The following is a 26,098-nucleotide window of genomic DNA, read 5'->3' on the forward strand; positions in this document are numbered from 1 at the left end:
AGTCTTTGATTAAAAAATTAAGTTTGCTTTTGCAGATTAGTACGGTTAGCAACTCATTTAGCAGGCTTTATTCTAAATATGACACCCACATTCATATTTCCAAGTACAAGATGCAGTTAAATGGTTGAATTTGATACATGTTGACTAAAGTTTATTAAGAATTCCAAGAAATGTAATATTTTACCTTTTGCTTCTATACAGATGGTTCTCTGATTTAAATTTTGTTGATCATTTTAGGATGAAGACAAAGAATCGAAACATAGAGAAAATCTCTGGTCCAAAGCTTGCTGAGGAATATGTTGTTATTGGGGACTACAAAAAGGAGGACAAATGGGACCTCAACCTTAAGGCCGGCATGGTGGTACAGGTCGTGGAGAAAAGTGAGAGTGGTAAGTAAGGTCAAGGTCGGCATGGTGGTACAGGTTGTGGAGAAAGTGGGAGTGGTAAGTAAGGTCAAGGTCAGCATGTGGTACAGGTCGTGGAGAAAAGTGAGAGTGGTAAGTAAGGTCAAGGTCGGTATGGTGGTACAGGTCATGGAGAAAAGTGAGTGTGGTAAGTATTAGGTCAAGGTCGGCATGGTGGTACAAGTCTTGGAGAAAAGTGAGAGTGGTAAGGTCAAGGTCAGCATGGTGGTACAGGTCGTGGAGAAAAGTGAGAGTGGTAAGTAAGGTCAAGGTCAGCATTGTGGTACAAGTCTTGGAGAAAAGTGAGAGTGGTAAGGTCAAGGTCGGCATGGTGGTCCAGGTCGTGGAGAAAAGTGGGAGTGGTAAGTAAGGTCAAGGCCGGAAGAGGCCAATAGGGTCATATCAGAAGTTTTCAAGGCCGTCATCCCTGAAGATATATGACCTGCTCAAACCAGCTAAATGATCTAATATTCCAGAACTTTAATGAAAATGAAAAAAATCTAATTTTAAATGACTTGGCTGATAAATAGTCAAAACAATGTTAAACATAGAATATCATCTATATATATCAAGTATTTTACAATAAAATTGATTTTTACACCTTTTATCTACCCGATGTCCCAAAACATCTCTTTACCATTGAATTGAAGCTTATGACTAGATAAGATCACATGCCTGGATACATTGAATGATAATTCACCACATACCCGTAGTTATTCTTTTATATTTCAAAGGATTGCTTACCAAAAAGGATAAATGGAAACTGAAGATTTTTAGCTTTACAAGGTTTGTGACCATCGGAGGGACTAATGTGATGTCTTTATGATAGGCTGGTGGTTTGTGACCATCGGAGTGACTAATTTGATGTCTTTATGATAGACAGGTGGTTTGTGACCATCGGTGTGACTAATTAGATGTCTTTATGATAGACAGGTGGTTTGTGACCATCAGAGTGACTAATTTGATTTCTTTATGATAGGCTGGTGGTTTGTGACCATTGAGGACCATCAAGGCTGGGTTCCTAGTACATACCTGAAGAGGAAGGATGGCCTGAAGGAAAATACTACACAGAGGCTGCTGCCTGGGGAAGGTATACCGATGATAGCCTGCAGGGGTTATCCTACGATAGAAACAGGGTCCATTAAAAGGATTCATTCCCATAAAAAAATCTTGTGAAAATTCCTAATTTGCCCCTGAAAAATTTCCAATTTTGAAGTCACTTTTGAATGATAAAGTAAGTTTTATCTACAAAGACCTATACTAACCTACTTTTGAAAAATAAAAAACAGCTCTAGATAACAAAATGAAATAAAAAAAATATATATAAGCTAAATATTCATCAAAGAAAAACTGAAATTTGTATGAATTTCACTATTTGTTGTTTTAATTTCCAAATGTCACATTTTGTCATGTAGAAATTCCCAATTCAATGGACCCTAGCTGGACCCAGTTGAAAAATTGTAGGAAAATCCCTGGCCTGACTTTGGTGATGTCAATTTGGGGAAGAAGGGGCTGAATAACATTCTAGTTAAAGACTGTATGTTCAATGGCAATCATTGGTCAAGTCTTTTTCGGATTATCAAAGTCCATTAAAAGTTATCATCCAAGTCAGATGTCATTGAAGACAGGTTCCACTGTACATAGTCTGGTAAATAGTTATCTTAGTTATCCGTGTGTCAGTAAAGTCAGGTTCCTTTTTACAGAGTCATACAATCATATCAGTAAATTCAACTTCCTAGGTATTGAAAATTTTACCTGTCATCTTTTCAAAATTTGAATTTTAAGATTATTTTTCAAAAAAAATATGTAATGTTGCTTATTTAGGCAGTTTGATGTAATAACTGATTAACTTCAGTATTGATGCGAAGTCGTAAAGTGATTTAGTTAAAATGAATGTATTGAGCTACATGTAATTATAATATACCCTTTTCAAATGCTGTTATGTAATATGCATAAAGCTGTGAAACTTTTTGTGTTACATAAAAAAATCAAAAAATAATTTCAAATCATTAGAATCTGAATGTATACTATTGCATTTTTAGCCCACCATCATCAGATGGTGGGCTATTCAAATCGCCCTGCGTCCGTGGTCCGTCGTCCGTCCGTCCGTCCGTCCGTCCGTCCCTCCGTCCGTCCGTCCCTCCGTCCGTAAACAATTCTTGTTATCGCTATTTCTCAGAAAGTACTGAAAGAATCTTTCTCAAATTTCATATGTAGGTTCCCCTTGGTGCCTAGTTATGCATATTGCATTTTGAGACCAATCGGAAAACAAAATGGCCGACAGGCAGCCATCTTGGATTTTGACAATTGAAGTTTGTTATCGCTATTTCTGAGAAAGTACTAAAAGGATCTTTCTCAAATTTCATATGTAGGTTCCCCTTGGTGCCTAGTTATGCATATTGCATTTTTAGACCAATCGGAAAACAAAATGGCCGACAGGCAGCCATCTTGGATTTTGACAATTGAAGTTTGTTATCTCTATTTTTGAGAAAGTACTGAAGGGATCTTTCTCAAATTTCATATGTAGGTTCCCCTTGGTGCCTAGTTATGCATATTGCGTTTTTAGACCAATCGGATAACAACATGGCCGACAGGCAGCCATCTTGGATTTTGACAATTGAAGTTTGTTATCGCTATTTTTGAGAAAGTACTGAGGGGATCTTTCTCAAATTTCATATGTAGGTTCCCCTTGGTGCCTAGTTATGCATATTGCATTTTGAGACCAATCGGCAAACAAAATGGCCGACAGGCAGCCATCTTGGATTTTGACAATTGAAGTTTGTTATCGCTATTTCTGAGAAAGTACTGAATGGATCTTTCTCAAATTTCATATGAAGGTTCCCCTTGGTGACTAGTTATGCATATTGCGTTTTGAGACCAATCGGATAACAACATGGCCGACAGGCAGCCATCTTGGATTTTGACAATTGAAGTTTGTTATCTCAGTTTTTGAGAAAGTACTGAAGGGATCTTTCTCAAATTTCATATGTAGGTTCCCCTTGGTGCCTAGTTATGCATATTGCGATTTGAGACCAATCGGAAAACAACATGGCCGACAGGCAGCCATCTTGGATTTTGACAATTGATGTTTGTTATCACTATTTCTGAGAAAGTACTGAAGGGATCTTTCTCAAATTTCATATGTATGTTCCCCTTGGTGCCTAGTTATGCATATTGCGATTTGAGACTAATCGGAAAACAACATGGCCGACAGGCAGCCATCTTGGATTTTGACAATTGAAGTTTGTTATCTCTATTTTTGAGAAAGTACTGAAGGGATCTTTCTCAAATTTCATATGTAGGTTCCCCTTGGTGCCTAGTTATGCATATTGCGTTTTTAGACCAATCGGATAACAACATGGCCGACAGGCAGCCATCTTGGATTTTGACAATTGAAGTTTGTTATCGCTATTTTTGAGAAAGTACTGAAGGGATCTTTCTCAAATTTCATATGTAGGTTCCCCTTGGTGCCTAGTTATGCATATTGCATTTTGAGACCAATCGGCAAACAAAATGGCCGACAGGCAGCCATCTTGGATTTTGACAATTGAAGTTTGTTATCGCTATTTCTGAGAAAGTACTGAATGGATCTTTCTCAAATTTCATATGAAGGTTCCCCTTGGTGACTAGTTATGCATATTGCGTTTTGAGACCAATCGGATAACAACATGGCCGACAGGCAGCCATCTTGGATTTTGACAATTGAAGTTTGTTATCTCAGTTTTTGAGAAAGTACTGAAGGGATCTTTCTCAAATTTCATATGTAGGTTCCCCTTGGTGCCTAGTTATGCATATTGCGATTTGAGACCAATCGGAAAACAACATGGCCGACAGGCAGCCATCTTGGATTTTGACAATTGATGTTTGTTATCACTATTTCTGAGAAAGTACTGAATGGATCTTTCTCAAATTTCATATGAAGGTTCCCCTTGGTGCCTAGTTATGCATATTGCGATTTTGAGACCTAATCGGAAAACAACATGGCCGACAGGCAGCCATCTTGGATTTTGACAATTGATGTTTGTTATCAGCTATTTCTGAGAAAGTACTGAATGGATCTTTCTGCAAATTTCATATGTAGATTTCCCTTGGTGCCTAGTTATGCATATTGCGATTTGAGACCAATCTGAAAACAACATGGCCGACAGGCAGCCATCTTGGATTTTGACAATTGATGTTTGTTATCACTATTTCTGAGAAAGTACTGAAGGGATCTTTCTGAAATTTCATATGTAGGTTTCCCTTGGTGCCTAGTTATGCATATTGCGTTTTGAGACCAATCAGAAAACAACATGGCTGACAGGCAGCCATCTTGGATTTTGACAATTGAAGTTTGTTATCACTATTTCTGAGAAAGTACTGAATGGATCTTTCTGAAATTTCATATGTAAGTTTCCCTTGGTGCCTAGTTATGCATATTGCATTTTGAAACCAATCTGAAAACAACATGGCCGACAGGCAGCCATCTTGGATTTTGACAATTGAAGTTTATTATCGCTATTTCTGAGAAAGTACTGAAGGGATCTTTCTGAAATTTCATATGTAAGTTTCCCTTGGTGCCTAGTTATGCATATTGCGTTTTGAAACCAATCTGAAAACAACATGGCCGACAGGCAGCCATCTTGGATTTTGACAATTGAAGTTTATTATCGCTATTTCTGAAAAAGTACTGAAGGGATCTTTCTCAAATTTCATATGGAGGTTCCCCTTAATGCCTCGTTATGCTTATTGCATTTTGAGATCAATTGGAAAACAATATGGCCGACAGACCGCCATCTTGGATTTTGACAATTGAAGTTTGTTATCTCTATTTCTCAAAGTACTGAATGGATCTTTCTCAAATTTCATAAGTAGGTTCCCCTTGGTCACTTGCATTGCATTTTTGGACCAGTCTGTCCGGAAAACAACCTGGCAAACAAACAGCCATTATCGTTAAATCTCAAATTTCTTATATAGCTAGGATTCCCTTGTTTGAAAAGTACTGGAGGGATGTCTAAATTTGCACAGATTAGTAAAATGAAGGGAAAAGTAGAGAAAAGATCAATCTGACATGGAACCTATGAAGATCATTCAATGGTGGGCGCCAAGATCCCTCTGGGATCTCTTGTTTACCTTATACAACTTTTTGTTGTTTGCATATACAATATGATTAATATCCAAAATAAATATAAATATTCTTCATCACTTTCAAAATTAGTTTATTACTTTAAAATTGAGTTAAAATGTCGATATTCATGTCGCGCACAAATCTCCCTTATTTTAGGCAAAACTCCCTTAAAATAATCATCAATCTCCCTTATTGGTCTCCTGAAAGTATGGCATGTATGTGAGTTAAAAACACTTAATCTTGTATCAATAGTAGTGTACTAGATCCAGGGGTGAGTACAGATGTATATAGTAGAATATAGACCCATGCAGGATTATTACTGTTTATAAATGAGTAAAATAATAGCATGTTCAGTTTTTTTACCTCTTAATTATTGTTCAAATAAATACAACTTCCATTGAAATATTGTGTCTCTCGCTGTTATAGAGGAGAAGTTCACAGTGACTGAAGCCTTCACACCGACAAGTGATGATGAGATAGCACTAGAGTTGGGTACTATTGTCGATGTAGTGGAGAAAAACCTTGATGGCTGGTGGATGGTCAGGTAGAGTTTCCCAAAGTGATTTTCTGCCGATTAAGATATTCTATAAGATATCACATCATTGTTCTGTCTAAAAACACCCCATAACAGAACGATATTCTGTTTAAAAACACCCTGTACAATACAAGGATGTTCTGTCTGAAAACATCCCATAGCAAAAGGATAGTCTGTCTGAAAACATCCAATAATACAAAGATATTCTGTCTTAAAACACCCCATAACACTAGGATATTCTGTCTTAAAACACCCCATAACATAAGGATATTCTGTCTGAAAACACCCCATAACACGTGGATAGTCTGTCTGAAAACACCCCATAACATAAGGATATTCTGTCTGAAAACACCCCATAGCACATGGATAGTCTGTCTGAAAACACCCCATAACACAAGGATATATATTCTGTCTGAAAACACCCCATAACACATGGATAGTCTGTCTGAAAACACCCATACACCCCATAACACATTGATATTCTGTCTGAAAACACGCCATAACACAAGGATATAATCTGTCTGAAAACACCCCATAATAATTGTTTAATGTCATTCTTTTTTGCTGTCTCTGTATAATAAGAGAGTGGTTATTGTACAGTGGTATCCACATATGTGTGACAGGTACCTTGGAAAGGAGGGTTGGGCTCCAGCCACATACTTAATGAAGGCAGAGAAAGCCCACATACAACGCACGGCCCGTCAGTCAGGGGTACAAGTTGTGGGCACGCTCAGTGACATTAGTGACATCATGTCCAAGGGAGAAGATGGGGAGGCTGCGGGAGGAACATCGGAAGTTGGAGGTAGGATTGGACCAGGTGGTAGGAAGTTCAGGAAACAGAAGTCAGGAAGTCTGGAGAGAGGAGGTTCTATCCGTCCACCTCCTCGACAGAACTCTATCAAAAATGTAAGTTTACCATATGTCAGTGAAAATTAGAAAGTTTTAAATTTCTGTAATCTATTTGTATTTTTGTCAAATGAAAGTTTTGATTTATTTTTTTTTTATTTTTATTTATTCATTTTTTTTATCATTATTTTTGTTTTTTTTATTTTTGTTATCTATTTATTCTATTTATTTTTTATTGATTTATTTATTTTTTATTTTTTTTTTGTTCACATATTTTTTGGGATTGGGAACAACTTCTTGCAATGTTCAGCTTTTTGCTAATATTGAAAACAAGACATATATTCAATAATTGATATAAGGGTTGTTTCAGAAATGAGAATTTTATGACTGACAGCTGGTGCTGTCTTATATATTTTAGGAATTTGAAGTCATTACTTCTCCATATGATAATACTTTTTTGCACGCTAGGTTATATTGAAAATTGAATTAGATGAGACATTGTTTCATTGGAAAACTTTAAATCAAATTTTGCTGGTCCTATAGAAACGATACCTGTCAGGGCTTTGGTCTGGAGCCTTCAGTTTCTAGTGGTTAAATTTTGTAATCTCCAATGAAAGTTTTGGTTTGAAATTGAAATTTCAAAACTTGAAATCCATTATTTTCAAGTATTTCATTTGTTTTATCCTAAAAGATTAGTTTAGCCAGGAAAGTAAGATTTTTGAAAGACATTTACGGTTTTTTCACCTTGACCGGTATTAGATACAGGATATTAGATACAGGATATTAGATACAGGATATTAGATACAGGATATTAGATTGGCTGAATTAAAATTGTGTGGCACCAATTCTTCAATGATAATTTATGTAATAGAAAACGATAAACATTTAAATTGAATTCAAACTATACTTTTAATCATTCAGCATCTCATCATTGATCAAGCAAGTATTTTTTCCAGTAAGCATGGTACAGGTAGTTTTCTCTGTGTTTGTGAAAATAAAATGAATTTGTAACGAACAAATGCATGTGAAATGAAAAAGAAAGAAACAATGAGTGACTAATAAGTAATATCTGTTGTGAAATAAAAAAAATAAATAAATATTATAACGTCATTTAACACCTGCACTGAAAATGAATGTTTGAAGTTGATTGTGTTGATAATAAAGATGTGTGTGTCATGATCAGTGTATGTGTTGTGGAACTGTTTCAGAAAATGTAGTCAAAAGTTATTTTATTAATTAGAAAGTTAAGTGTATGGATGCATCAACTGGATTTGACAATATTGGTATAACATCGGTTGTTTTGTGTTGAATAACTTACCCTTTCCATTGTTAGCTTGTCTCTTGAAGTGAGGGGGAGCTAATTATGTTGTCATCCTGCGGTGTCAGCATCTGCATCTTCAATGGTTTCGAAATGCGAAGTTTTTGGTGCAAATGTTGTAAACTCCGTTATAAGTGTACTTGCTGTTAATATTTGGTTTCAGGGTTACTATAAGGGTTAACTATTAGTTCCAGAGTCGGAATTGATAATTTTTAGGAAAATAGGCTGTTTTTTAAAACATTTTGGATTTTGACTTTTTATTCCAAATCTTATGTAAAGTTTTTGGTACAAATGATGAAAAGCATTAGTAAACCCCTATATAATTGTACTAGGGTACTAATATATGGTTTGAGGGTTGCTGTGGGTGTTAACTATGATTTTTCTGAGGCAAAAATGTCTCATAATAATGATAATTTTTATTAATGCTTACTGTAATACATACAAAATGTAGTATTAAATGCAAACAATATATGATTTATACTATGTCTATATATTTCACCTTTAAATATTGAAATATTTTTTGTTAAAATATTGGTATATTGCCATATCAATTGCAATTGGTGACTTTGATAAACAAAAAAATACTCTGACAGGTTATTAAGGAATGTAAGTTAACAATTTGAATAACAATAAAGAAAATTAAATGACATTCTGTTTCATTCAACTAGTTGACTGTACATGTCTGACCTAGCTAGTAGATCAAACTGGCAGGACATACAAAAAGACAAAATATAGAAATTAATTCAATTGTCTTTTTATGTCTGAGTTCTCAAGGTTCTCTGGTTTTCTCATACTGTAAGACTCGATCCTTGCATGCTTCCATCTGGACTGACAGGAATGATTGGTATAATTTGAGATAACTTGTTTTGCATTTGTTGTAAAATAGAGAAATCTTATTTATAAGCAGGAATTATAGTCCATCCATATTATTTTCTGTGAATGTGAGACAATATTTGTCCTCTTGTATATAATTAGTTTCATGTTTTACATCTTCTTACTATCATATTATATGTTGTTCAATGTCAGTATTCTGCATATAAGACTTAACTATTAATGATTCATTAAGTGTTACTAAACTGAATGCATGCAGTTGATCGGAATATGACCGGTTATGCAAGTTTTTGTGTCTTTGAAATATCTTGGTTTCTAGAGGATCTACCTTGATCAAATTTGCATTAATGTTGCAGCTAAACTTGTACTAAAGATTGCATATTGCAAGTAGTGAACTAATTAACCCACAATATCCTATCTAGGGACTTTGTGGTGCATTGACTAACTAATGCAGTGGAGAGTTAACTCGACCGTGTACTGAACATATGTTGTAGATTTTAACTTGACTAAAGCACCTTTCATTGTCTTTATATACCAAGTTTAGTCACTAAGTTAAATATCAAGTTTAGAAGTTTACTAGAGTCTATAATGCTGCTTGTATTGTTCTATTTGAGTTTACATTGTAGAGGCTAAAATTCACCTACATTTCATACTCCAGTTATAGATGTCTGTGATGTTTCAGTGACATTGTCAGGTATCAGTGATGCTTCAGTCATTTGCTATGTATCAATCATGCTTCAGTGACTTTGTTAGGTAGCAGTCATGCTTCCCTGACTTTGTTAGGTATCAGTCATGCTTCACTGGCTTTGTTAGGTATCAATTATGCTTCCCTGACTTTGTCAGGTATCAGTCATGCTTCAGCGACTTTGTTAGGTATCAGTCATTCTTCAGTTATGTTGTTAGGTATCAGTCATGCTTCAGTGACTTTGTTAGGTATCAAACAGGTTTCAGTGACTTTGTTTAAATTTAGGTATCAGTCATGCCTAAGTGATTTTGTTAGGTATCAGTCATGCCTAAGTGACTTTGTTAGGTATCGGTCATGCTTCAGTGAATTTGTTAGGTTTCAGTCATGCTCAAGTGACTCTGGTAGGTATCAGTTGTGTTTCAGTGAAAAATACAGCTTTAAGTACACAATATATATATGGAAATTCATGTTAGCACAATTATAATTTACTAGAATGCATTCGAGGAGAAAAGCATTAAGATAAGATAAAAGCTAAATATGTCCGTATACAGTAAACAATCACTACTACTAATTTCACTGATACAGGTAACTACATCATGATTAGAACACTGAAACTAGTTTTTCTGATCAGGAAGTCGAGATAAACCTAATCAAAGTTTTACAGTAGGATATATTGCAGTGTATTTAACAAACTTTCCTTGTTTTTTCAGATTCAACTCGATGTAGCAATAAAGGAAGCCACATCACAACGCTACATAACAATCGCAGACTTCAGTGACACTGTGGGGGATGGTATCAGCTTCAGGAAGGGCCAACACGTCCTGGTAAGTATGGTCATGTCCTGGTCAGTATGGTCAAGTCCTGGTCAGTATGGTCAAGTGCTGGTCAGTGTGGTCAAGTCCTGATTAATACAAAAACAATGTATGGTCAAGACCTGGTCAGTATGGTCTAGTCCTGATTAGTATGATCAAGTCATGGTCAGTATGATCAAGTCCTGGTCAGTATGGTCAGGGGCTGGTTAGTATGGTCAAGTCCTGGTCAGTATGGTCAAGTCCTGGTCAGTGTGGTCAAGTCCTGATTAATACAAAAACAATGTATGGTCAAGACCTTGTCAGTATGGTCAAGTCCTGATTAGTATTATCAAGTCCAAGTCAGTATGATCAAGTCCTGGTCAGTATGGTCAGGGGCTGGTTAGTATGGTCAAATCCTGGTCAGTATGGTCAAATCCTGGTTAGTGTGATCAACTCCTGGTTAGTATGGTCAAGTCCTGGTCAGTATGGTCAAGTCCTGGTCAGTATGGTCAAGTCCTGGTCAGTATGGTCAAATCCTGGTTAGTGTGATCAAGTCCTGATTAATACAAAAACAATGTATGGTCAAGACCTGGTCAGTATGGTCTAGTCCTGATTAGTATGATCAAGTCATGGTCAGTATGATCAAGTCCTGGGTCAGTATGGTCAGGGGCTGGTTAGTGTGGTCAAGTCCTGTTTAGCATGGTCAAGTCCTGTTTAGTAAGATCAATTCCTGGTCAGCATGGTTAAGTCCTGGTCAGTATGGTCAAGTCCTGTTTAGTATGGTCAAGTCCTGTTTAGTATGGTCAAGTCCTGTTTAGTAAGGTCAAGTCCTGTTTAGTATGGTCAAGTCCTGTTTAGTAAGATCAAATCCTGGTTAGTTTGGTCAAGTCCTGGTTAGTATGGTCAAGTCCTGTTTAGTATGGTCAAGTCCTGTTTAGTAAGGTCAAGTCCTGTTTAGTATGGTCAAGTCCTGTTTAGTATGGTCAAGTCCTGTTTAGTAAGGTCAAGTCCTGTTTAGTATGGTCAAGTCCTGTTTAGTATGGCCAAGTCCTGTTTAGTAAGATCAAATCCTGGTTAGTATGGTCAAGTCCTATTTAGTATGGTCAAGTCCTGTTTAGTATGGTCAAGTCCTGTTTAGTAAGGTCAAGTCCTGTTTAGTATGGTCAAGTCATGTTTAGTAAGATCAAGTCCTGGTCAGTATGATCAAATCATCATCGGTACTGACACTTTTTTATACACACATTTCTGAGGTAATATTACGACACCTTTAGAGTATTAGCTAGTCGGACTTGTTATAATGATTTTTGTTGTTTTTCCTCTAATTAAATTCCATGTCATCAATTGTACAGTAAAGAATATGTTTAATCTACAGATATCGGAGAAGACAGATGGTGGATGGTGGTTTGGGGAGATCAATGGTACTTCTGGATGGATCCCTTCCTCTTATGTGGAAGAAATCTCAAATGTAAGTTATAATCTGACCTGTACGTGAATTTAACAATTAAGCAATCTAACCCTGTGGATTGATTGGTTAAAATATTGTCCCGAGGTCAGGGGGAGGGTTAATTGGTCAAACTATTGACTGAGGTCTTATAGTTAGTTTAGTCACTAAGTTAAATATCAATTGGTCAAAATATTGTACCGAGGTTATGGGGAGGATTAATTGGTAAAATATTGTCCCAATGTTACGTGGAGGATTAATTGGTTAAGATATTGTATCAAGGTTATAGGGAGGATTAATTGGTTATAATATTGTATCGAGGTGTTAGGGAGGATTAATTGGTTGAAATATCGTATCGAGGTTATAGGGAGGATTAATTGGTTAAAATATTGTCTCAAAGTTATGTGTAGGATTAATTGGTTAAAATATTGTACCGAGGTTATGGGAAGGATTAATTGGTTAAAATATTGTACCGAGGTTATGGGAAGGATTAATTGGTAAAATATTGTCCCAATGTTATGTGGAGGGAGGATTGATTGGTTAAAATATTGTATCGAGGTTATAGGGAGGATTAATTGGTTAAAATATTGTCCCAAAGTTATGTGGAGGATTAATTGGTTAAAATATTGTACCGAGGTTTTGGGAAGGATTAATTGGTTAAAATATTGTTCCGAGGTTATGGTGAGGATTAATTGGTAAAATATTGTCCCAATGTTATGTGGAGGATTAATGGTTAAAATATTGTATCGATTCATTTAATAAAATCATTAATGATCTCCCAATTTAATCATTTATTTATTGCTCTACCAAACCCAGGTGACAAGATAATTAAAAAAATAAACTCTATTTTATTTGAATTTTTGTGGCATAGTAAAGTGGATAAAATTAAAAGAGATATTATTGTACAAGATCACTCTCATGGGGGACTAAAAATGCTCAATACTCAAAATTTTGTTGATTCATTAAAAATTGGCTGGGTTAAGCGACTGTTTCAATCTTCAGGAAAATGGAAAACACTACTAGAAAAATATTTAGACCTAGATAAACTAATGAATATTGGAGGGAACTATATAGATCTATGCCAACAAAATATTAGCAATTCTTTTTGGAAAGATGTACTTAGGGCTTGGTCAAGATTAGATAACTCTACTAATATGAAAATAGTCAAAGGGAAAGCACTCTTGCATACACCTGTCTGGCATAACAAAAATATTACAATAGGTGGTGGAACAATTTTCTACTCTAAGTGGTATGAAAAGGGTATTTATGTCATTGGTGACTTCTTCAAAGATGTAAACAACAACACTTTTTTCTCTTTTAATGAATTTATTCAAAAGTATAGCATTAACACTAACTTTTTGAAATATAATGGAGTAATATCTGCAATAAAAAAATGTTTACAACACTTTGAATTTGATTCCACTAATTATAACTTTGTATATCCAGTTTTACCTAGCAATATTGCAATATTTCTTAATACTAATAAAGGCTCGAAGATATTTTATGATATTCTAAATTCAAAGAATGATATTACTGTTAAAGGGAAAGAGAAATGGTCTAACGTACTTGATTTCAATTTAAATGATTGGTGTAGTATATATACACTTCCTTTTACAGTAAGTAAAAACTCACGATTACACTGGTTGCAATTTAGAATATCACATCATATCTTAACAACTAATTCATTTCTTTTCAAAGCCAAACTAACAAACAATCCATTCTGTAACTTTTGTAACTCAGAAATTGAATTGAAATTGTTCACCTTTTTTGGGAGTGTGACCAAGTTCAGAATCTTCTTGAAGGTCTAGATATATTATTAGATGCATTATTTATTCCCTTTAGACTAAATAAAAAAACAATGCTTTTTGGTAAATATGATGGTGATTATAAAAATCCATCCTTTAAAGTAGATAATCAAATTATTTTGATTATAAAACAATACATATACCGAAACAGATGTCTGCATAAATCTTTAAATATCAACTCTTTACTCTATTGTATCTATGATCATTATAAAGTCAGAAAATTTTGTAGCTCTAAAAAAGGGGAAAAAGAAAAAAACAAATGTTTGGCTGAATGGAGAAAATGGGATAAACTTTTGCAGATTATGGAATAATACTTTTTTAATCTGTTTTATTGACTTATACATTACACATTTATTTGTATTAAATATTAATAATCGTATACATGTGGTACCTTCTTCTTTTGCTGGAATCCCAGTGTCTGACAATTGCAGTAAATATATATAATTGAGTTAATCTACATTTTTAGTAACAAGTCTACCATCCAGTCCTTTCCTCTTTTTTCATAAATTGTGTAAAGTATGATATTTTTTTTTTTTTTTTTATATTTTTTTTTGCTTTTGTACTCTCTTTGAATAAAATACTTTAAAATATTACAAAGTACTCCCTTCCTTTTCTTCTTCTCCTTCCTTTCTTTCTTCCACTTTTCATCCATCTTCTCTTCCTTCTCCTTCCTTTCCTCTTCTTTGTGTATGTCTGTATATGTCTATATGGATTTTTGTCGTTTTGTTCAAGATTAAATAATATAAATGTTATGATTTGTATCCTGTCCACGTGTATTTGTGTTTGTTTTTATCTTATACCATTGATGTTAGGTGTGTATGTATGTTAGGGTGAGAGGGTGAAACCATATGACGTTAAATATGAAAGGTTTTGGAAGAATATATAGTGTGAAAGCTGAACAATTGAGTGAATAGATGCAATATACATAAATTTGAATGTCAAAAAGATAGAATGTAGAGTGAGTGAGTGAGTAAGTATGTAAATGTTTCCGAAGTAAAATATTTATATGTACCTATGTATAATAGGCCTTGGAAAAATAAAACAAATATAAAAAAAAATTTAAAAAAAATTGTATCGAGGTTATAGGGAGGATTAATTGGTTAAAATATTTTACCGAGGTTATCCAGAAGACTGATTAAAATATTGTACAGGTATTATGGTGAGGATTAATTGGTTAAAATATTGTCCTGTTGTTATGGGGATACAATATGTATTTAGTTGGTTAAATTAGGTCAAACATTATTAAAAGGATATACATGTAGTAACTTCAAATTATATTAGCATCTTGAAGCATTTTGTGTTTGTTTATTAAATATTACCTTGAGGCTATATGTTTAATTGAAAATGTTAAAATATCATTCCGAGAATTGCTATTTTCCTGTCTGCATTTCACAGCCATTATTGATTTTATATGAAAGTCCGACTCTTAACAACTATTTGTTGTAGTAAACGACTATGTCGATATACATATGTATACCATCATTTGTAAATAAATAAATCCAATGATGTTACGTTACATCAGCTCAGATATTAAATGATATTCCCCTAATGGGGCCCCTCTTTTGGCTAACATTGCACCAAGTGGAATTTCCTTCTCCCAAAGGTATTAATTACACGTTTGTTAGGGAAATTTTAACAAAACATAAAGTCTCCGTATTGTTGTGCATCATGAGTGGGGTTTAGACAGATACTTCATTCGCCAGGTATAAAAGGTAAATGTAAAAGTCTGTTTTGATTGACGGATCTACTAAAAGCAAGGTGTGTTGATTGATTACAGGTATTCTAAAGAAGCATTGCTATAGCGTGCATATATTTATGTTTGTTATGTTCTGTTGTTGTTGATGACTCATGCATAAGTGTTGAATAGAATTTCAGTATCTTCTTTTTGACAATCAAAATTATGTTATATTAGAAATTTCACTTGATGAACAATTGATTGTATTAGAGAAAGATTTGTCTACCAACGCAATATCATATTTACGAAATATGTTTGCATTGCTGTAAACCTCTGTTATACAATCATGTAAATTTCGGGAAAATCCTTGTCTGTCACTAGGTACTTTCCCCTAGTATGCCATGACCCTGTCTGTCATTACCTTAGCTACCATTCAGCTATTTGCGACACTTTGCCACTTATGTATGGATATCCTCATTGAATTTTATCTTTCATTGATTTTCATTACCTCCCTTCTGGGTTGCTACACTCTTGGATCCGAACATCACTAACGATTCCTGAAAACATAGTATTATGTCCATTATTCAGCATGTTTCTATAACTTAATTCATATTAAAAAAAGCGCTATTCACCGACATGCCATTTGCACAATCCTCAGAGATGTATATATATATATATATATATATATCAATTATATGTAGGTTCAATGTACTATTTTGATTGGTCGATGGTCATGACAATGAATCTGAGGACTGTCCTGCTATGTTACCTCATCAATTGCTTAAGTATGCTGTTTGACATGCAATATCATTTTTCCAGGGTACCGTCGACGACAATGACAATGTTTACCATGAAGTTCCAGAACCGTCAGATGAAGACATCAATTCTGAATCAGACGATGATGATTGGTATCAGGAGGTAGCTGATGCCAAAAAACCTGAACACGACGAAGATTATCTGGAACCAATGAATAAAGCAGATTCAGAAACGGCTGCTACAAAAAGCCCTCCAAGACCAGTGCTTCCAAAAAAATCGTCAGCTCCACATCAGAACAGTGACACTGATGTTAAGGGGTCTGTTTCGCAGGCCCTAAAGACCAAGTTTGAAAAAGACAGAACAGCTGTAAATCCAAAACCATTTACACCTCCGAAGGACAATCCCAAACCATTTACACCTCCGAAGGACAACCGTGTTTCAAGTAGCCATCAGAGTCAGGAGAATGGAGAGTCCTCAAACCTAGCAAATGTCCTTAAAGCCAAATTTGAAAAACGACAAAGTACTGCTACCGAAGAAAATAAAGGAACTCTAGAAAATGGTAACCATACTCCAGCAGTAAAAAAACAACCACTTTTGCCACCGGTTAAGCCAAAAGTGAAGACCGCTACGTCACCAAGAGAAAACACGCAACCAAAGCCTAACATAAAACCACTGCCTGCAAAGACTAACCCGCCCTTAAAACCCACTAAACCAGTGATTCCTGCTAAGGAACCAGCCAAAACCGATACCACATCAGATTTAAAAAATGTTTTAGCTGCTAAATTTCAGGCTCGAAACAGTGAAACAATGCCTGCTAGAACAAGTAACTCTCCGGAACCTCCTCCCGTTCTAAGAAAACCTGGCGTGAAGCAGTGGGGAAGTGATAAAGAGGGAGAGAGTGGAAACGTTTCTGCATCGGCTTTAAAATCTAAATTTGAAACAATGGACTCTAAAAAGCCGACCCCAGTTCCACTGAAACCCAAACCACAAACTCCTGTTCAAAGTGGTCCACAGTTTAGAAAATCGACACCTTTCGTTCCCGAGAAGAAGATTCTTCCGAAGCCTGCAATGAAGCCAAAGCCTCCTGTATTTACAAAACCGTCGAAGCCGTCGGGTAGTTTGGACTCAGCTCCGACTTCTTTACCAAGCAAAAGTAAAGGAAAAACTACCGTTGCATTTACAGCAACTGCAGACTTTGTAGCAGAAAATGATGGCGAGATATCCTTCCATGCTGGCGATTCAATAAGTGTTAACCAACAACTTGATACTGGTTGGTGGCTTGTGTCTGTCAATGGAGAGGAAGGCTGGGCGCCTGCTACTTACCTACAGGAAGTGTAGCAGTTGTTGGTAATATTCATTCAAGGCAAATAAGCTACAAACTCTCATCACAATTATTTCTAGTCATGCCATTAGCTCACGAGACCGATGAGCTTATGCTGTCGTTCCGGCATCGGCGACCCACCAAAAACTGTTTTTGAAAAGCTTTTAAGTCAATGAGTCAACAGCTCACATCCTCCCAATTTGGTATATACATTTATTAGAGGTCTAGGGGTGATGTTAGAGCAAAATAATGTGGCACTATTATGTCAGTTTTCAAATTTCATTGCGTTGTGGTCTCAATTATTTTTTCATCAACATGCACTTAAAAGCTTTCCAAAGGCTACCAAGTCCACAAGTTTGCATTTCAAAACCCTTATCATTTGGTGTATATAAACCTTATAGGTTTTGATATAATTAAATGACAATTGAATGTTGGAAATTTCTTTTTTCTTCTTCTAAATTTTCACATATTATGAAAGTTTTGAATTTTTTAGAGTACTTTTAGAATTTGAAGCAAGTTAGTATCTTATGTTTGTGTATCAGATGCATTAATTGACATTGAGACGAATATCCTAAGTTTCCAAAATTGTAGTATAATGATTTTGCGATTGCTGCCGCCGCTAGCTAGAACTCTGAGCATTGCGCTCATTGATTTCACTTGTTTTAATACTCTTTAAATTTAATTGGTCCCACGTATTGAGATGTTCAGTTTCCCCGTTCATGTACATGTACAATGAACGAGATGCAGATCATTCACAACGAACTGTGTATATTAAGGTAAAGTTGTTTTCCATTTATAGTGACTAGAACAACTACTCTCGGTTTTCGGTGTTCGCTAATGAGGCCAGTTTTAACATTTAACATGCATGCTGATTTTTGCACGCGATCTTTGAATTTATGTTTCTTTACAAAAAAAAAATAGCAGTATCTATATTTTCATACAACAAATAAGCATAGTGTTAACTGGTCACACCCAGCCGACACTTTAAGGAAATATATTTGATAATGCTAATTAAGGAGGAAATCATTTAAAATTAATTAAAGCCCATTATTGTCTTATAGATGATTATAATACTCTTGGTATTGCGTACAAAACATTTTAGTTTTATTTGTGTGATTCATTTTTCACAATTTCATATCGCTGATAGGATCGACTTTTTCATTGAGAAGTTCAGTAGTGACGTGTTCAACAATTGTTCTGAAAATATTCATCGAAAAACCTTCGATGGGTTATGATAATAATAAACTAAACTGTCTTTATCTTTAACCAGAGACGTGTATATCTGATATACAGTCTCTGCTTTAACGGAAGGGTTTGTTAGTATTTATATATGTATAGGATGTTTGTAAAATGCATAAATTCTAAACTACCATTGTAAAATGAATTGTGCATCCAGAACAATGACAACGCGCTTGTTAAAATAGTGTTTGGTTTCATTGGTGGTTTTCAATCATTAATACTATACAGGCAAACCGTTATACTACCAGGCGTGTCGGTAAAACTATAAAGCTTGTACCATGTTAGAGAGCTTATTTTAGTGATCGGTATGCAGTCCACTCTTACAATCTGTATCACATTATAACTACAAAAGTTACTACATTATTATGAAAAATGATGTTTTTATGACATCACTATTTCATTTTTCTTATCTTGTACTTGAAATGCGTAGTATATTTATATACCCATTCGTTACATCATTCTTCTGAAGCTAACCATTTTGGTACAGCATGTATATAGCTACATGTATATGCCTCGCTTGACGAAATGACTTGAAACAGATTGACAGATAATGCAAGCTTTGTACTCTAGTCATGCTTTTTCGCACATACGAAATTCACTTCCAAGATTCTGTAAGTAGTAATTTGATTGGTTAATCCAAAAGGTCATCCTGACGTGACCCCTTATGCGATGTCGTTAGATGTTCATATAACGTAGTGGGAATGACCAAGATTTTAATCAGATTAGATTAGATATCTAGCACCTTACATTCTATGATAAAATACCTTGATATTATGCCATACATACTATAAGTAATATGCTGAACTTTAAACTGCATCATACAGTTGTTTTATCGTTCTTAATCTATTCAATGGTGCTTAAGGAATTGTATGGAAATCCAGAATGGAACGTTATGAAAAAGCACAAATACATAAACCTACAATTGTATAAATATCGTGATTTATATTATAATAGATATTTGTCCGCCAAGTTTCCTATGTGTTCCGAGAGTGTTGCTGCGAGAAAAAGAAAGCAATTGTCCCTGCATATCGTAATGTCTGTCCAATATGTTACTGTTATGTTCTATGTGAAATGATCTGAGCTATATTTGGCACATACTTGATGGCTTTCAGCCTGTCTGTTGATAATTATATGTATGGCCTGACTCACAGACCCACAAACATTCTGTTGTTGAAATATTGTACAATTTATCAGCGTTCATATTAGTTTTTACACATGCAGTTAATATTTTGATTTTGGCATTTGTAAGAAACTGGAGTTATGCCCCTTAGTACCCATTTCTAGGAAACTATATACAATACCTACACACAATGTACTGTAGTAACTAGTTATATATACTTTTATGTTCACACTTATTTTCTGAGTAAGTACCGAGTTTAACCCTTTCATCGCGTGTTATGTAGATTGTAAATATTTTACAGATCGTGTCTTATACTGCTGTGTATAGTCTATGAATTTTGAACCGGTTGTATATGAAAGTACAAGTCGAATTGTTGAATTTGTGAAAGAGTTGGACAAACTGCCTTAATTTATCTTGATATTAACCTATGATTAGACATAATTTTTTTCATACTTATCAAATTGCATTTACAAAATATTAATTATATATATATGACAGGTGCAACTTACGAACATCCATTCACATGTATGCTGTAGTTTATGTTTAAACATCGTTGCATTTCTTTCTTTTTATAATTACAGTTTCTATTCATGTTGTTTAGCGAGGTTGAGTTTTTACAAGAAATATATTGATATATTGAATTTATATAATATCTGATATATATATATACTGAAACGAAAAAGAAACGCAACTTCAAATTGTAGGTTTAATAAAATAATACTTGTGAGCATTATGTTTAAATTTCATATGTAATAGTTAATATTGAATATTGATGTAACATCCTTTAAATGTTTAGAGATTTTTAAGAACAGGTCACTTTGCTAGAAGGTCATGATTGGTAGTACCCTACGTGAATCCAAGTTGAAATGGCAGCAGTTTTGAAACCGTGCCCTAATATCGTGTGTGTCCTCCTCGAACAGTTATCACATCTCTAATTCTTTGTTGCATTGAGTTCATCAGGGCATTGACTTTCCGTATTGGAATGTTATTCCATTCTTGGACGAGTGCATTTGCTAACTGAGGGAGGGTATTTGGGGGGTTACGGCGATTTCGAATTCTTCTGTCTAATTCATCCCACAAATGCTCGATTGGGGACAGGTCGGGGCTATATGGAGGCCAATCTATAGGAACAATGTTCTGTGTCGCAAGAAAGTCTCTACAGACTCTTGCAACGTGTGGTCTCGCGTTATCTTGCTGAAAGGTTAGATGATGCTGCCTAACAAACGGCACAACATGGGGCCTAAGGATCTCATCCCGATAGCGTACGGCCGTTAAATTCCCATTGACTATCACCAAAGGCGTCTTCAAACCATGGGAGATTCCCGCCCAAACCATAACTGATCCACCCCCAAATCGGTCGTGTTCCAAAACACAGGCGTCAGCAAAACGTTCGCCTCGACGCCGGTACACACGTTGACGGCCATCTGCTCGAAATAACGTGAATCGAGATTCATCGGTGAAGAGCATAGACCTCCAACGTCTCATAGGAAAACGTCTGGGCATATGTGCCGTTGCCCATTGCATACGACGTGCTCGACGTTGCGGTGTTAGTGGTAAACCAACGTACTGTCGCCTTGCACGCAAATTAGCCTCACGCAGTCTGTTGATCACTGTTTGGGGATGAATTCGACGGTTATGATTACCAATCGTATTCCTTGCCGTTTCAGCGGCCGTTAATCTCCTGTTACGCAGGTGTGCCAACCTAAGAACCCGGTCTTGACGTCGCGACGTTACGCGTGGACGTCCTGATCTCGGCTGGTCATCGACTCTTCCTGTTGCGTTAAGACGTGAAACTAATCGACTAATAGTCGATTTGTGAACTCTGAATTGTCGAGCGACGTGAAGTTGCGTGTTCCCTGCCAGAAGCATCGCTATAGCACGTTCTCTATCAACCTTTGATAACCGTGGCATAATTGTAAAAGGAATTATTGTTTGCAAAAGTATTGGCGATGATGTGGCTCAATGTTAGTGATGAATTGATACTGGTTTGAATGAAAAAAGAACGCATATGTTTGTACAGGCACGGTTTTTGATGTTTTTACCGCGCCGGAAGTGCATAGGTCTCTAGTCACACTTGAGTGATTTTGAAGATTGGTATGGGTGTTAGGCAGGGTGCATGTTTATTTCCGCGATTTTTATACAGATATGTATATTTAATACAAAATTAATCACAATTTTCCATGTTGCGTTTCTTTTTCGTTTCAGTATATATATATTTGTTAATGTACTATAGTTTCTTGCCTTGTAAAAATGAATGTGATTGACAGTTGTAGCTAGGATGTGTAATGAGAATAGTGGTTGCTTGTACTGTAAAACAAAATTTTCGAGGTGTAATTACTTTCGTGGTTGCGACAACAGTAAAAGTTTTGCTATTGCACCAAAACTTCGAAGTCCAAATGATTTACTTTTCGCCGAAATTGTAGAAATGAGATTTTTTCAATAATTTTAAATTATTTTTTTCGAAATGCCAAAAAATAGAACCTTGAGTAAATAACACATTTTGGATTTATCCATTTAATATTGGCTGAACAGATTTGATGTATTTGACAAATTTATCTAAAATTCATTTCATTAATTTGAAAAATTCTGTTAGTAAACCAGCAAAAAATATCAACAAAACATTATGTCATGCAGTATAGGAAAGTGATACAAATTTTATATTTCTATATTTTAAAACAATGCGTATAATTAAACTGTTATATTTCTGATAGATACGTTTTGCTTTATGTTTTCATTGTACATATATTAATGAGAAATGGAGAAAATATCCTTTGCATTTTTGAACGATTTATTTGACATTTGGCCTTGGTGCTGAATTGCGATTCTGTTACCATTCCAACAGGCTACACCCATTAGTGCAATATTGATAACATCTTTGTACAATTGTGTTTCTCTGAATGGAACATGTTCATTCAGTCTCTGGATGCATGTACATGTGGACACAACTGGTCTTGAAAGAATCAATTGCTGTCCCAACTTTAGGATATGATAACAAAATAACACAGAAAAGCACTAGCTTCATGTATTATTTATAATTGTTTTAACGGTATCATATCGTACAGTATCTTCGGACACAGGGCTGATATCTTTGTCGTGGTAGCCTGAGGCACAGAGAACAGAGGGCATCGTATAGCAGTGGGGATATGCCTGAGGGATACGACCCAGAACGATTTTCTGAAGAAAGAAAACGTACAAAAAGTGTAATTGGTCGCAAGAAAATAATTATGGCGGCAATGGTACAAAACACAGCAATTAGCATCTTTAGATATGAGTTCACAAACATGTATTTATAAGGTATATGACTAGTAAAACTTGTTCTTTGCTATATGCCAAATGTGTGGAAATTTATAAAAGAATTAAGTTACAAAAATCAAATCTGCATAAAGAAATGTTGAAAATATTGAACGGGATGCATTACATCCCCATAATAATACATTTAGGCAATTTTGAATATAAAACCATTTTAAAAGAAAATAAACACTTGTATGTATAGACATAGCATTTACGGTTGCGACAAACCTCAACGATTAAAATTTTACTAGCAGATCTGTCAAGACTGCAATCTCAAAGGACTCTACAAAAGAAAGAGTTAATGAAGCTAGGTTTAATAGTTTGCGTATTACCTGTATTACTAGGAAGTCTATTTGGTGATGGCATCCGTGCTCCGACATTATTACCAGTCCGGAAATTACCTATGACGAGTCCGTCCCGTTCTCCGCCGTAGCTGCTTGAGGTCACGTGACCAGATATCACAAGAACGAGGACGCTCATACACAGACGTCGTAAAGTGTCCATCGTAAGTTGTGACGTCAGTAAACAAAAACAAATCGTTGAGGTTCAATGTAAACACATAAGCAAACTTCCAAATGTTCATCGGCATAAAACGATGTGGTATTCACATACATGAAAGAAGTTTCCTTCCATTTTCAAAATACTGAGAAAATGCCTACTAAAACCAGCATTAATTTGTGATTATCAATTTCTAGATGAGTTACGACGTAGCTGTCGAAACCAAAACAGCAGTGATCCTTTTGGTGGCACCGCCAGTAAGTGTACGGCTTGTATTGAAGGCTTACCTGACGTCACGATATCAAATTAGACAAACTAGACATAGTGACATGAAGGCCACAGACACAGGCCATAGTAAATGTCATTACTGACGTTCAAACTCAGTTAACGAAAGAATATTTTTGTAATTGTTTTTCTTTTTTCAATAAGAAAATATATATTCTTTGTGTCAGTGGATTAAAAGAAACATGAATTATATTAATTTTCGTGACAGAACATTTTACGGAAATATGGATTATTTTCATTTTGTCACAAATTAGTTTTACTTAATCATCCACACAGTAATGATTAATAATATATAAAGACAAATATTTCCAAAGAGCAAATGTGAAAATGAAAAACTTTTTTAGAAACTATGACAGCAAAACAAGAAAACTTAATACATTTCTTCGGTTATTTAAAGCGATGATCAATCACATTCATTATTAACAACAGAGCTATTGTCTATAAGCCTTCCGGTACCGACTTTGGATGCCAGCAGGGAGTTAAAGAACGCGTGGCTGTCTAGTGAGTTAGTGAGTCATTGTCGGTAGCCATGTAAAATCGTCATATTTACATATCGTATTTTGTTTGATAAAGATGAGTAATTAACAAAAACGTCAGTCTAGACTCAATTCATCATTTCCCATAAAATATTCTTTCCATGTAACATGTCAAATGTTACACATTCAAAAAAAAGTTTGCAAACCGTTAACAAAAAATCCAATCCTGAAATTATTTTTTACGCCCTCTGATTGGCTGGAAGTGTGTCCTGTGATTACACAAAAATCATATTGGCTTCATTGTTAAAAGGTTGGTTGGTTGATTCAGTGTTTCGAAAAATAAATTTTGAATTGCCTCCCTTGGACCTATGTAGACCATTATGAAATAATATAAAGTGATGTTTATAGAATTATGGATAGGCACATGAAAATTTATTATTTAAATTTTTGATTTGTCCTTGCCCTTAGAACTTCATTTCCGGACAAATTGTAGTTTTTTTTTTACCGCTGACTTACACGCCTTGCAAACGGAAATTGATTTCGGTTGATACACGGTTTTATCTAAGACAAGAAAAAATAACTAACCTCATTAAATGACAATACATTTGTAATTTTGTCATGTTGGCATTTATTTTAGACTTATTTAGTTTACACTTTATTTTATTCAATAATACATTGACAATATAATATATATACAATATAATTTCAAAAAGGATTCAGAAACAAGTACTAAATACTTATGTAAATCTGTCTCCTTGTAGACATACAGTAGCTATTGAACAGTACTGACAATACTAAATGTTATTTGGATATATATCATAGAACATTAATTACATTTTAACATGTGCATGGAAAATAAAGAGAAAGGGTGCAGGGTATTGAAACTAGACTTATTCTGTACAAATCATCACAACATATCAAAAATCTTCAAACTTACGTTCAGTAGATGAAAAACGTGACTGGATCGTGGACAACAGGTCTGAGCTACAACTAATTGTTGCCTTTTTACCATTCGGGTATTGTTTACTATCCTTTACACTACAAAGGATTACAGATATCAGTTCGATCGTGGTGACCAATCAGAACGGAATATTCTTTTCGCTGCATTTGAAGATTTACTGTTAGATGTAAATGATAGAAACGATGACCGATAGATATGTTTTTGTAGATCTTTGTAAAATGTTCTAATTATTTATTATTATCATACATGTATATTTGATTAAATAGCAAATATGATCACGTACGAATGAATCGATATAAAACTAAAGGTTTTTGTTGAATATGCCACGTTTTAATTAGCTCGAATCTTTGTTTTTTTAAGCGTGACGGTATCAGAATACACAGTTACCATTTATAATTTGATACAGTTTAAAATCCAACGCTTCCACCACTGAAATATATGGTTTATTTTTATTGCAGAATACAAAGATATTTCGCTTTTTCGTTTCGTTCTCAGAAAAAAATTCAGTAAAAGTGTCAAGCATATATCAATATATTTGTAATATACACGCTGCATTGGCTATGATATATTCAAAGGGAGGTAAATGCTACGGGTTAGTCATATTTAACTTAACTTTTTAGTAGTAACCACATCAACTTTTATTATAAGAAATACCGTCAGACATATCATCTAATTAAAATTGAGATGGTCATTCTCACTATGTTACATGAACA

General features: G+C 34.9%; 1 protein-coding gene and 1 long non-coding RNA gene across 6 annotated transcripts in view; one reads left to right on the top strand and one right to left on the bottom strand.

The window, feature by feature from the left end:
- LOC117339165 (SH3 and PX domain-containing protein 2A-like) overlaps positions 1-19,755 on the top strand; it is a 43,455-nt gene extending 23,700 nt beyond the window's left edge. For 3 of the 5 annotated variants that reach the window (XM_033900598.1, XM_033900600.1, XM_033900601.1), the window contains 8 exons: positions 238-389; positions 1,384-1,494; positions 5,938-6,055; positions 6,670-6,952; positions 7,814-7,831; positions 10,437-10,550; positions 11,890-11,982; positions 16,258-19,755. In XM_033900598.1, coding sequence (XP_033756489.1) covers positions 238-389; positions 1,384-1,494; positions 5,938-6,055; positions 6,670-6,952; positions 7,814-7,831; positions 10,437-10,550; positions 11,890-11,982; positions 16,258-17,532 — 2,164 coding nt within the window. In that variant the 3' untranslated portion in view covers positions 17,533-19,755. Of the gene's footprint in view, positions 1-237; positions 390-560; positions 661-1,383; positions 1,495-5,937; positions 6,056-6,669; positions 6,953-7,813; positions 7,832-10,436; positions 10,551-11,889; positions 11,983-16,257 lie in introns of those variants that run through there. The other 2 variants (XM_033900602.1, XM_033900599.1) reach the window with 2 other exon arrangements.
- Positions 19,756-22,887: 3,132 nt separating this feature from the next.
- LOC117339166 lies at positions 22,888-23,569 on the bottom strand. The gene is made up of 2 exons (XR_004535127.1): positions 23,498-23,569; positions 22,888-23,048 (listed from the first exon to the last, which is right to left on the bottom strand). It is a non-coding gene; the product is annotated as an uncharacterized LOC117339166 (long non-coding RNA).
- Positions 23,570-26,098: the final 2,529 nt, after the last annotated feature.

The sequence above is a fragment of the Pecten maximus genome, chromosome 12 (assembly GCF_902652985.1).
Source record: "Pecten maximus chromosome 12, xPecMax1.1, whole genome shotgun sequence".
Classification (NCBI taxonomy): domain Eukaryota; kingdom Metazoa; phylum Mollusca; class Bivalvia; order Pectinida; family Pectinidae; genus Pecten; species Pecten maximus.